The 12,950-nt window shown below is 51.5% G+C and overlaps 1 protein-coding gene and 2 pseudogenes across 2 annotated transcripts in view; all 3 read right to left on the reverse strand.

The window, feature by feature from the left end:
• Window positions 1–12,950, reverse strand: part of LOC121166446 — a 1,182,205-nt pseudogene that overhangs the window by 128,486 nt on the left and 1,040,769 nt on the right.
• On the reverse strand, window positions 2,794–3,302 carry LOC121166451 (annotated as a pseudogene).
• The window catches only part of LOC121166429 (A disintegrin and metalloproteinase with thrombospondin motifs 2), a 180,670-nt gene continuing 173,862 nt past the window's right edge, over window positions 6,143–12,950 (reverse strand). For both annotated transcript variants that reach the window (XM_040995526.1, XM_040995525.1), the window contains one exon: window positions 6,143–6,615. In XM_040995526.1, the coding sequence (XP_040851460.1) occupies window positions 6,158–6,615 (458 nt within the window). In that variant the 3' untranslated portion in view covers window positions 6,143–6,157. The remainder of the gene's footprint in view (window positions 6,616–12,950) is intronic.

The raw sequence follows: 12,950 nt of genomic DNA on the forward strand, positions 1-12,950 counted from the left end.
TGATATTCTGAAGTGTTTCCTTAAAGATTTGTGACAAGAAGAGTTGTAGTAGGGTGCAGCTGGCTAATGGCACCCCAAGGCAGTACTAGGTTTCGAGCATGGCTAAACACAGCTATCTGCTCTGTACTTGATTGGCCTAAGATGCAAGTTGAGTGATTTGTAACACGCATCATCTTGATCGGAAATGACTGCTGCATGGCCGGCCACGCAGTGCAGTGGTTCCTGGAGTATAGAAGAAGTTGCTGTCACCAAGTTTGACTAATAAAGACTCTTCTTAACAAACATCCTAAATTTATGTCTGGTGTTATTGTGCTTGCTTTCTGCAACAGAGCATCTTGAACTTGGTGGAGCTTATGTTGAAGAATTAAGTTTGTATTTTTATTTGTATATTTTAATGGTTTTTATGAGTGTTATGAGTTCCCTCATATTTCAGAACTTGCCAAATTACGTATCTAAACATATGCAGTTTGTTGCATGTCTATTATACCTCAAAACTTTTTTAAGTTGGTCGTATTCAAATATCTTGTATTTTTATTTTATTCAAATTCTTTATTTGTCTACAATGAAATGAAAATTGACAGCTGGAGACCACAGTGCTAAGCCTTTGGGTTGATTGAAAAGGTTCAGCTTGAGAGTAAAAACAGATTTAGGCAAATCAAGAGTCCTTGTTGAAACTTCTTGAATAGTCATTAAAAGTAAAATGGAAAAGCATCAAATCTAGAGGAAGGCAAGAAAGCAGAGAACACATGGGAGGCCTACAGACCAGTGTTGGCACCTGCCATGGTGTGAAATGTCCAGTTACAATGTAATCCACTGAAATGTTAGACTACGTTAAAATGATGTGTATAAGGTATAAGTAGAATACATAGAACACAGAGAACTTGGAAACAGAGTAATAGAAATGATTATCACATGAAGACAGCTCACTCTTAGGGGAAAGCTTCAAGGAAAGCTTCTATTTTTAGGAATAAAATTGGTCAATTCGTAAAGATAAAGGAATAATGTCACCAAAGAACCATGAGAAATCTCTGCACTTCCCTATTGATGGCCTCCAACTAGTAAACAATGTTTTTTGTTGTTGTTATTTTATTTATTTATTTTTTTAACAAGAATGGGAAAACTTGTGATTGTTTAGGAGAAACAGTACAATCCACAATTAGTGGGAGCGATTTTAAAAATTGCTATTTTAATATTGATTACTTAGATGAGGGGGGTTGGGGTGAAGAGGGTCAGGGCGGAAGGAAGGTGCATGAGACAGTTCAGTTTTTTCTCCTGTGATTGAGGGGATGGCAGGGGAAGTGTGCCGCTTCCGATTATAGCGCTCAGGAACAATCGTAGTCATTTGCTGTCACCTTGGAGACCCCAATGTGGGAAGGAACATTCTGAAGGTGTCCCTTGAGTGGTCATGAGTATTCTGAGAAGTTGTCGGCTTCAATGCACATGAGAAATTGCTTTCGAGGTTTGTTGACTGTCTCTGTTACCTCAATGTGCCTGTAGAGCCTGTTGCAGTGTGGTTCAATCTGTCCTGTTTTCCATCTTTGGGTGAGATACTCCAAGTCTTCTGTTGACTTAGATGAACTGCCTGTTTGTCTTTTGTGTGCATCTGAATATACTCTCTATTCTTGTGCCTGAGTCAGCAACAATTGAGGTGGCCCACTCCTACAACATGTGCTCCAGGATTAAGCCTCATGTCTATGTGATTTTCTCTGAGGTTGGGGGTTGAGCACAGTGGCCCAGCTGGGGAGCTCCCCTCCCCAAGAAACCTTGTCTGGGAGATTCTCACACCTGGCTCTCCTGTGCATTGGTTGTGTAGCTCAAATTCAGTCTGTCCCTAGTAACAATCAATGCACGTACTGGTGGGTGAGACTGCCTGGTCAGCCCTGCCTCCAACCCCAGTTCTTATGGAAACTGGTAGATTCTGAGGCCTAGCCCAGCCCAGCCTGCCCTCAAGCCTGGCTTTCGTATTACCAGCAGGTACTGCAGCCATATCATGGTGACCCCATAAACCTTACCATGCCTGCCCCCAAGCTTGGTTCTCACATGTGCTGGTTGGTACCATACCTGTCCCCAGGCTCAGTTCTCATATGTGCTGGTTGGTGCTGTGCCCCAGCCCAGCCCAGCCCAACCTGCTTCCAGTCCCAGCTTTTACTAGTGGGTACTGTGGCCTAGCCCAGCCCTGCCCACTCCCAAGCTTGGTTCTCATGCATACTGGCGCATGCTACATCCTAGTCAGAGCAACTAGTGGGAGACATTAAAACAACTTTCTGTCAAACTATTAGAACTAGGAGATAAAAAAAATTAAGAAAAAAATATTTAAAAACAAATCTGACTCACAGGCATGCACAGAATATCCAACAACTGCCAGTTCCATGTTGTTTAAAAGCAACATGTGCTACACTTAAAAATCTTATCAGAAGGAAGTTCCTCTGCCAACCCCGACCCTGCACCTCCCCCAACCCCGGTAAAACCTCGGGACCATGGGGAATGGGAGTTTTCTCAAAATACAGTGTACTGAAGACAAGTTGGGTGATCAAATTTAGCAAGGAGAAATATAGGACTCTCAATTAAATTTCAATTCCAGGCAAAAAAGAAAGGATTTGACAAAAGTATTTTCCATTCCTCTGAACTTCAACTATAACTCAGCACTTAAACGTTAGGCTTTCGTTCTGTATTTTTTTGTTTTCGTGGAAATCCAGTACTAGGACGGAAGGGCTGTGATCAAGGAGGAAATGGTGCCTGAAGGCACCACCGCCTCCCTGCACTCCAGTACAGCTGGGGGCTCTTGCGGATTCCAGCCACCAGGGCACCGTACCAGGCCATTCTCAGTTCTTAAGGTAAGGATGCAGGCAGAGAGTTCAGCACTTCAGAAACTGATTGGTGAACTCGTGGATTCCCCGACACTCCTGAGCCTGCCTGCTCATTACAAACCTTCTCCTGCAGCCTGATGAAGACTCCTGGACTCCACACCTTTGGTAACAAGACTGGCCTAAGGCTGGAAATCAACAGAGGCCCCAGCATTCAAATGTGACTGTTGTCTTGAACTTGTCATTGTCTTCAACATTATAAGACTTGATTGTGCTGCTCAGAATTTTGATGGAGTGTTCCCACGCACACTGTTTTGCCACAGAGGTGCTGCCTTGGCCTTCCTTTAGGGCCACACTATCCATCTGGTGGATGTAGTGCCACTTCTCCAAAACCTCACCACATTTCATAGTGAGGTGCCAGTGGAAGTCCTTGCCCACAGGCCGCAGATTGGTGACATTCTCCAGTGTGGCTTTAAGCTGCTACACAATTTTCCCCATGGCGCCTCTCTGGGTACCTCTGGCCCTTCCTGGATGCTGGCTCAAGCAACCACAGCTCAGCACTCACAGTGCTGCCCCACATCTTGGCCTGGTAAAGGCAGCACATCCTCAGGCTCCCACCTGCCAGAGCTCAGGAGGAAGGGCATGGGTAGTCAAGGCACAGACCACACAGATGTGATTTGCAAAACAGACATTTTCAACTTTAATAACTTATCCAAGTAAGGAGTCAAATTTTATTGCATAGAACAAAAAAGTATCGGTGGCTATTATCAGAAAAGATAGTTTTGTGATTGGAACTCAGCACCTGCATTGAACATCGTGGTCACTGTCCCCCAGGAGCACACAGCCATGAGGCTTTAGCTGACACAGACATCATCAGTGAGCACCATTGCTGTACCCCAAACAAACAAACAAACAAAAAACCCCTTGAAATACAAATGAAAGGCTTATACAGAAAATACCATGGAAAATTGGAGCACCAGGTCCCAGAAGTCTGCGTGAAGAAGTGACCGAGTTGTCAGAATTGCTGGTGCCTTTGACAGCCCAGGTCTCAGCCCTATGCTAGGACTCCCCAACCCCTTAAGGTGTCCTCCTGCATCCCCACTACTCCCGGAGCCCTCTGCCTCAGCAGCCACCTCTGGACGTGCAGACTTGGCCCGCAACACCTTATCCAGCAGTCTCCACACCTGGGAGTAGGGCTGGGGGAACTGTCGTTCTCAGAGGATCACCAAGTTCTAGGGAACCCTGTGATAACCGGCCCAAGGCACTTGTGGCACAGCCATGCAGGCATGCAGTTGCCAAAGGGCATCTCTGCCTCTTGAACCAAGGACAGGTCACCTGAGAGCCTCTATCAAGCCCTGCTTCCCCAGATCTGGAGAGGAGTGTCCCCCAAGCATCCTTCACACCCCAGGGACCTACATAAGGCAAGTCCAGTCATTCAGTCTGAGTAGCACCAGTTGCCCTGGGCTCAACAAATGAAGATGAGCTGTGGGCACCATTCCCTGGTTCTAGAAAAGGCAGAGTAGCAGACACGCTCTAGAGCACATCTTCATCAAGAAGGGCTGCCAGGAGGAAGTGTCAAAAGGAGTTCCTTGTGTTGGCTGGGAGACCCCAGGGGACAGGCATGTATGGGCAGGGATGACTGAGGGGATGAGACAGGTTGGCAGGAGGTGGGACTCCTGCAGGGGACAGCTACCATCCAGTTTGGAAGTCAGCATCACCACTCAGGCTGGCTCCTGCCTCCTCACTGTGGTCCTCAGGCTATGCACCCAAACATACCCACACAGGCAGATTGAGAAAAATGGCCTCTGTACCTCAAAGCTCAACATCCTCCTGAATCCCAGTGTTCTTGTTTATGTAATGGAAACCTGATCAAGACAGACTTCTAGAAGATCTATGATCAGAACATAACCTCTAAAACTTTCCCTGACACAAAGGGGCATCAGAATTGCTTGTCTGTTGGCCCAGTTTAGGAACTCATGTATCCTGGGACTTATGGTTTGGGAGAATCCAACTGCATGCTTGCAAAGTATGAGTGCAGCCAAAGGCAAAAGTTAGTCTCCCTTCTGCTGTCCACTCCCTGCTGCCTTCCCACTGTGGCTTCCTTGTTCACAAAGCACCATTCTGCTGACAACAGAGATGTTCAAGATTGAAAGAGCAAGAGGCAAAGCAGGCCTTCTCCACCTCTGCCCCTGACACAGAAATACGGCAGGTCAGGGTGAGATTGGGAAGCATGCTGGGGCCCATAGAGCACAGCAGCTGGAGTCTGTTAGCTTGGTGCCTGGCGGCTGCTTGCAATCTGCCCCCAACCCGCCCAGCCCTTGCTGGGAAAGGAGAACCTCAGCAGAGCCCGTGACCCCCTCATCCTTCTGATAATCCTTGGGAGGAAGGGATTGAGGCCAAGCTGCTTGGAGAACATTGGAGTCAAATACCAGAGCCTGGGTGGTGGTCACCAAGGCCATGGCCAGTGGAGAAGAGGCCTGGAAGTTCTCCCTGTCCTCGTGCCTCTATCGCTTTTCTGAAAAAGAAATAGGCCACAAATGCAGTACAGCATGAGCACCAGGTGGGCCAACTTGTTCTTCCTTAATCCTTCATTTATGAACAAAAAAGCATCAAGCCAAGACAGGAGACCAGAATTTGCTGCCTGGTGGAGTGGGACACTTAGAGAATACAAGGTCCTCTTAAAGTATTCTGAACAGACCTTTCAAGATGGAACATGTTCACAGGTAAATCTATGCTTCTGGAAAAGTGCATAATGTGGCAAGAGCAGGGTTAGTGGAGAAGAGAGACACACACACACTTCATGTGGCAGCAATGGCTACTGCCAGCCATCAACCACCAGCCATTAGCCATTCCCAGTTGGCCACTACTCTCATCCTGACCACCTGCCATTAGCCCTTACACATCGTGATCTCTGCTCCACGGTACTCATCTTAGTGACTGGTTGCTTTTCAATCCTAAGTGTTACCATGAGGCAGAGCATCAGGGCTTGGAAAGAAAATGTGCCACGATGCCACAGGAAAAGAGATTCTCAGAAGCTTAGGGCCAATTTCTTTGAGTTCCATGTCTGCCCTCCCCCCTCACTTGCTGATGGAACTAGAGAACCACTTTGCCCTCCTCCCCACACACAGGCACCACTTCTGTGGGATCCAGGCTGTCCCTGCGCTGAGAAACACTTGCTAACCTGGTTAGCATGTGCTCACGCCCGTGCTTGCTGTCATGCCCCCGCCTCTGTTTCCTCAGAGCCTTTTGGAATCAGGAAGTTTGACTTGATTTCCACAACACAGCACTGGCTATCCTGCGGGCCATCTCGATAAGCAAGAACAAAAATGATAGGCTGCTATCTTTCCGCTTTATTAGAACTTTGTGAGCACCTCTTTCTTCCGTATCTCATCAATGAGCTCTTGGATCCTTCGGTTCCTGGTCTTCTCGTAAGGGCTTGGGCGTCGTGGGATCCGGTTGGGAGGCTGGGCTTCCTCCTCCATGCCATGGGGTTTGTAGGGAGCATCCACAGCGTTGACTTCCGGCTGGTCCTCCGTGGCATTGATGCTGGAGGTGTTGCCAGGGACCTCCAGCGGGATGACTGGAGACAGTGGTGCCTCAGTGACCGGAGTGGGTGCTGGGAACGTGGGCATGAACACTTCTATGTCATTGTGCTTTCCAGGCGGGGGTTCCAGCCTGTCGTCCGCTGTAGTGAGGTTGCGGTATAGGTTACAGGACTTGCAGCACAGCTTGTTGTAGCTTGGGGTGGAGCAGTAGCGAGACAAGACTTCCATCCTACAGAACATTGACTTGTCGCCCTGGCAGTGGCCTTCTGAAAGACACAAGTGGCACAAATAACCAAAGGACAAGAGAAGGGGTGGGGGAGGACTCTGTTTCCCCCTCTGGAGGGTGCGGCTTGCAGGAGGAGGCGTGGTGTGACAGAGGCGAGAGGCAGCAGACAGGCAGGTGAGCTGAGACGGAAAGTGTGGATTGCGGGTGGGGGCAGCCAGGAAGTCCCCCTGGAGCTCCCCACTCCAGAGTGCACTGTACCAGCTGTGAGCAGCCGTGTGCTCCCCTCTTCCAGGCAGGTCCCAACTAATGCAGATCTCCCCATGCTCTTCAAGGTCGGAGACAGACATGAGTGACTCCAGTATCATCTTAGGGAAGGGAGCTTGGCCAGAGCTCCACCATCGACACCCCACACGGAATCTCAGGGAACGTTCGATGGTAGGCAGACAGAATTTGACTCAAACCACAAACCACAAAGGGGTAACTAGACAAAGTCAAACCTGAAGTAGTCAGTTCCTAAAACCCAACAGTCAATCCCAAGGCCTGGCCTGTGGCCTCCTGTGTCCTATCACTCCTACTTCCCATTGTTATTCTGCCTCTTCAAATGACTTTGGCCACTGAGCACAGGCTAAAGAGAAATCAGAAGCCCATGTAGGCTTTCTCACGCTTGCCTTGACTTACCCCACGGCCTCATGTCCAGCCAGTGTTCTATCTAGCACTTGGGCCCTGCCATGCTGAGCTCCTGGTCATTCCCAAGCAAACTTGGCACCTTTGCAGAGACTAAGCTCTGGGCCCAGGACATCTCTGCCTTCCTTTCCACCCTGGGAATGACTATCCACAGCGTGTGATCCAGCCTGCAGGAGAATCAGAACTCTGCCACAGAAGCCACCACCATCTCTCCTCCTGTGGGGCTCTGCTGGCCCTGGCCTGCAGGCCAGCTGCAGTTGGGTCAGTCTGAGCCATCCAGCTCCTGATGTGCTCACTGTATTCTTCCCAGATTGCCTCACTTCTTCTCTGGCCCTGACTGCCCCAACGAGACCACACATGGCAACACGATTCATATAAAGCTTGGGTACTGGAGAGCGCATCTTGGAACTGTTCGTGTTCCTGATCCTGTCTGCTTGGGTCCTCTGCTCAGCCACAAAGGTAACTTTAACCCTGCCCCAGGCTCTGCCATGATCTCCTTCCCCTCACCTGCCTCAACTGAGCCCATCTCTGAAAGGAGAGAGAGGAGAGGGAAGAATGGAAGAAGACAAAACAAGACAGGCTCTGGATGGGGCCCCCACCTGACCGTCTCTCTGCCATGCTCCAGTCTGCCACGCTACCTACCTCTAAATGTGTGCCTTGCCCTGGAATTTCTGGCAGCAAACAAAGCCTCCTCTCGCCGAAGGCTGGTGGGCCTGGCACCCTCCTACTCCTCCTGCGTGGACGCTGCCCAGCCTGGGATTCTTCCCTCGAGGTCTGAGACTGGCTTAAACCACCCAGCAGCTCCTGCAGCTTCACACCCTGGCAGACACCTGTCTATTGGCCATGGCCCAAGCCCCACCATCACTCCCACAGGTCCCAGCAATGCCTGAGCCTCAACATGTCCAGCCTGCAGTGCCTCAGGGAGAACCCAAGGGCTCCAGCCTTGGTGACTCCTTACACCTTCTGCTCCCTCACCCCCAACCCTTTCATCTCCAAGGCTGGAACTGTCTCAGAGGTGTCCTTGACCAAGTCTACACTCCTTTCTCCCTCTCCTTCTACTCTTGACTCCTGGCCTCCGTAACCCCATCCTTTTTCCCTGCTCACCCTGGGCCATTCACAAGGTTATTTGCTACCTGAAGGTGCCACCATCTCTCCCTGAAATTCATCTCCCAGCCTCACTCAGGCCCCGGGGCTGCCAGCTTGTGCTGTGTTCCCTATGGCCATAGGACCTTGGTGTCTGCAAGGGTGTCTCTCCACACTTCCTCCCTCCAAACACCACGAGGCTCAGCTCAAACACATCTTCCCTGGGCAGGCTGAGCCTGACCATAGCCCAGGATGTGAGCTACCCATAGTAGGTAGTCTCACAGGGTTGCGTGTCTTCCCAGTACCAAGTCCTTGCCGGCAGGTGCCTGACATTCTCATTCTCCTGCCAAAGCCCCCTCAAGGGCAGATCCCTGGGCTGTGTTTGGTCACCTTTGGCCTGGGGGCCAAAGCCACTGAATCAGAAGATGTGAACAGGAGACCATGGAGTAGCTGAGGGTGTCAGAGCCCAGGAGGTTGAGAATTCCAAAACAGCAAAGACCCTGCAGACGAGGAGCTCACCTAGATAGAAGCATACAGCACCAATAGTGGACCTGGCTTTGCCTCTGAGCTTCTTTCCAGTGGGCTGCAGCAGCCACTGCTAGAGTAAGACAGAAACAGAGCAGCGGCTGCTCAGGAAAAGCCCTGTGATTCCCCAGCACAGAGGCTGAGAAAGGTGCCTAGGTGTAGAGGGACTGGGAGCTGGCATCCTGCCCAGCAGGAGCTCCAGGAACCAGGTGGGCAGAATGAGGGACGGTCCTTGGGCTTTGGGGCTAGGAGGCTGTTACCCCTGGACACAAGCCTTTCACAGTACCCAGACGGAGTCAGACCAGGCTCAAGTTGGGGTGGAGGAGACATGATCCCCGACCCTGCTCCTTCCTGCCTGCCATCCCTTCCCTTCCACCCTGCAGCTGAACCACAGGCAGCAGACATCTGGTCCCAGCACTCAAGGGCACACCAGGGGCCTCCTCCTCCAAGGCTTGGAAAGGGAAAGCGCTGGATTGGATGGAGCAGTTACACCCCCTCTCCGGCTCCTGTCTGTTTCTGTATATGAAGATCAAGGCTGAGACCCCTGAACAGCACAGCTCACATTTACCTGGGACAGGGCTCATGCTTGTGGCCCCTGCCTCCACCTGCTTTCATAAAGAAGGTTCTACTGGAAAACAGTCTATTCTTTTATCACCGTGGGCTGCCTTCTTGCTACAGTGGCAGAGTTGGGCACAGGCCCGGCCAGAGTCTGAAATGTTTCCCACCTGACCCTTCACCGAGAAGGCTGGCTGAGCCCTGGTCAAGGTCATGCCTGGATCAGAACTGAACAAGGCAGGTGCTGAGTAAGTCCCCACTCGGCCCTAGCCCAGAGGAGGGGCTGCCCTTCCCCCTTGTGCCTCCTCTTACCCTCTTTCCTGCACCTGATTCCCTCAGGACACTCAGCCCCATCACTCTGTGGGGGGTCAGCAGTGAAACAAGTGCAGAAATGAGCAAAAGTATGAGGAAAGCCACTAGTCAAAAGCTTGATGATGCTCCCATTAGCTTAGAAACTTGTACAGGATTCAGTTGGCTCACTGTTATCTATGGGTTCTGCACCCAGACCTCAAAATATCTGGACTGAACATGTATAATATTTTTTTTTCTTGTGATATGCCCTGTATATTCAGTATGGTAAACATCCCAGGCCTTCCCATCATGTTAGAGGCTGTGCATTACCTAGAGATGATTTGAAGTAGGTGAGGGGATAGTGAAGGTTCCGGGCAAACCCCTCCCTTCTCTGCCATAAGAGTCTTGGGCATCTGTCTGTTGGAGTCTCAGATAGGAGCCCTCCCTGGGGACCCTAAAGGGCAACTTGTTGCTCCTGCCATCTTGGCAGTCTCAATGTCATCCATACGCGGCATTTTCCCTGGGTGGGCTCCCTTCAGCCTCGCTTCCTTCTTTAGCTTCACGTTTATTTTAGGAGAGAGCTTAATAGGACTGCCCTTTATAGAAAATGGGCGCAATAGAAAAACAACCCTGAACCTGAGCACAAGGATTTTAAGTCTCAAGTTCAAGTTTTGGTTCCTTGAACCCTGGGGAGGCACTTGGGCCTGGTGTGCGGGAGCTGCTGCTGACTGGTGCCAACAGAGCCTCTTACACCCCCTCAGAAGCCGTCATGCTGAAGAGAATCAAGCAGGGACCGCTCTATGCAAACCCCAAATCACCCCCTCCCACCAAGTAGCCCACCCTTTAAAGATGCTGGAAGGCAGACAACCTCTTTTGTTCCTTAATAAATGGATGGTGGGCTCATGGACCCATCCTGCCATTCGGAAGAAAGTTCCATTAGTTTAAAAAGTGAATGGTTCCCTTTCTCTAGGTGCACTCTTTAGCTGTCCCCTGTGTGGCCAGGTGCTAGCCTGAGCCCCAGACAGGGGTGTCCCTTCACAGCGAAATGATTCTTGACTCACTCTGGGAGGGAAGTCAGAATGGGAAGCCACCTGTGGCACACCAGCCCCCTGTGACTCTCAAGCTATGATGCCTCCTGGTCACAAGCGTAGCTCTGCAAAGCCAAAGCAGCCATGGTTGCTGCAGCGCCTACAGCTTGGGCCTGGGCCCAGAGGCCGTTTCCACAAGGCTGGGTAGCTCCATGCCTCTCTTTCACATGACTGTCCATGCTGTCCTTATGGACAGGTGCAGGGACCACTAAGAGCAGAGCTCGGAACACAGTGGGTGGCACTAAGCATGCATAACACATGCACACGCAGCCATACATGCCTGTGATCGTGGTGACCAGACAGGGCCACTACTGCCCTGCCCAGCTCCCTGTGTGCGCTAGAAGCACCTCTTGCTCCATGAACAGGTCACCTAAGACTGAGCATTGTGCTGGGAGCCAGGGCAAAGACCCGGACCCTGTCCTCTGCCTCCAGAGCCAGGGAGAGAGCCCTCAGGCACTCTGTGCCTGGTAAGAACGGCGAGGGACTGGCCTCCTGCATGGGGAGCCCAAAGCAACCTCAGAAAGCCCCTGTGGAGCCCTATAGGTGCTGCTGTGTTAGTTTCACAAGTACCCATGAGGGCCACACGCCCAGACTGCCTTCGTCAGGCAGGGACAGCACCTGAGTCAGAACTCAGAGGATCAGCGTCACATACGGTCAGCCATGACGGCGAAGGAAGGAGCCATCAGCCTGCCAAAGGCCGAGCACCCAGCGTCACTGAATGTTTTATTGAGTTTATTTGTGAGATGCATGACAGGAAGTCTTGTTTGTTTGTTTGTTTTCCATCATCAGGAGGAACAAAGGGTCATTTTCACAGTCACTTTGGCACACACACTAACGTCATCTCATTTCAAAAAGTAAAACAGAAAGCAACAACAATGGAACCCATGGGATAGATACGTCATTAAGTACATACAAAAACACTAATAAAATATCCCTGATAAACCAAAGTGCATATAGACAGAGAGCACAAGGCCCCAGGCGGGCTGCAGCGCCTGCTCAGCCACGCGGGTCACTCACGTCACCTCGTCAGAGTTGGGAGTTAACAGTCGTGAGGATTAGGACACAGCTACACACCGATTATGTACATAACAGTAATTAGTGCTGGGGTGGGAGGGTGAGGGAGGGGCGGCGGTGGCGGGCGGGGTCCAGCAGGGACGCAGTGCTAACACGAAGGTGGCAGGAGGGCCGGGGGTGCTACATTGGTCACGGCTAAGGGCCCAGGTGTGTCACCCTCTGGGTGTAAGGCCTCGCAGTCGGAGCCCCCACGGAGGCTCCACGCAACAGTCATTGCCGACTGGCTAAGTGGGCATCGACATGGGAACCCCCGCCCCTTCCTGCAGAGATGGATTGAGACCCGTGCACCTGTGTCGACGCAGCGGGGGCAAGGCCATCCAGACTCGGCTCTTACCTTGCAGGGTGAATCGGACCGGCTTCCCCTGCACATCCCCTGCCTGCCTCATACCCTCTGACGCTGAAGTTAGCAGCCTGTTCTGTTCGCTTTCGACTTTAAGGCATTTTCTACATAGTTTGTTTTCTAAGCACAAAAGCAATAAAAATTGAGGTAATTCTGTAGTTGTTCATACTGGAAGATGAGGCACAGCCATATCAGACAACCTCTCTCTCTCTCTCATTCTCTCAACCTCATGGTCAGGGTCATGCGCACACGATGAAGAAAGGCCATCAGGGCAAATGGACAGAGTGGAAGTGGTTGTGTGTCCCCCGAGGTCCCACTGCGGGGACAGGTCGCCTCCGCCTCCTCTGCGTGACCAGGACCCCTGAGAAGGCGGGGTGCAGGGCTGTGTGAGTTAGACGCGAGGGCCGGACGGAAGCAGGCCACAGTTTCACAAGTCAGAAGGACACATTCAGCAAGGGACAGCAGCAGCAGCAACAGCAGTGGCAGCCGGGAAGCCCCTGACGCCGCCGGAAGCTCAGGGCTGAGTCATCACCCGGCATGACGAGAGAAAAAAAGAAAAACACGCGGCCTAGAGCCCCTCTGGCCTCGCCCCCAGGGTGGGCGGGCCGCGTGTGAAAGGGGCCAAGGCAGGCTTCCCCCTCGGACTTCCGAGCAGCAGCTTCAGCCTAGAGCGAGGTGGCCCCATGAGCTGGTCACACGGCGGAGAAGTGGTCACATTTGCACTTGGGCCTTTGG

The sequence above is a fragment of the Ochotona curzoniae genome, unplaced genomic scaffold (assembly GCF_017591425.1).
Source record: "Ochotona curzoniae isolate NIBS_2020 unplaced genomic scaffold, NIBS_Ocur_1.0 patch14, whole genome shotgun sequence".
NCBI classification, from domain to species: Eukaryota; Metazoa; Chordata; class Mammalia; order Lagomorpha; family Ochotonidae; genus Ochotona; species Ochotona curzoniae.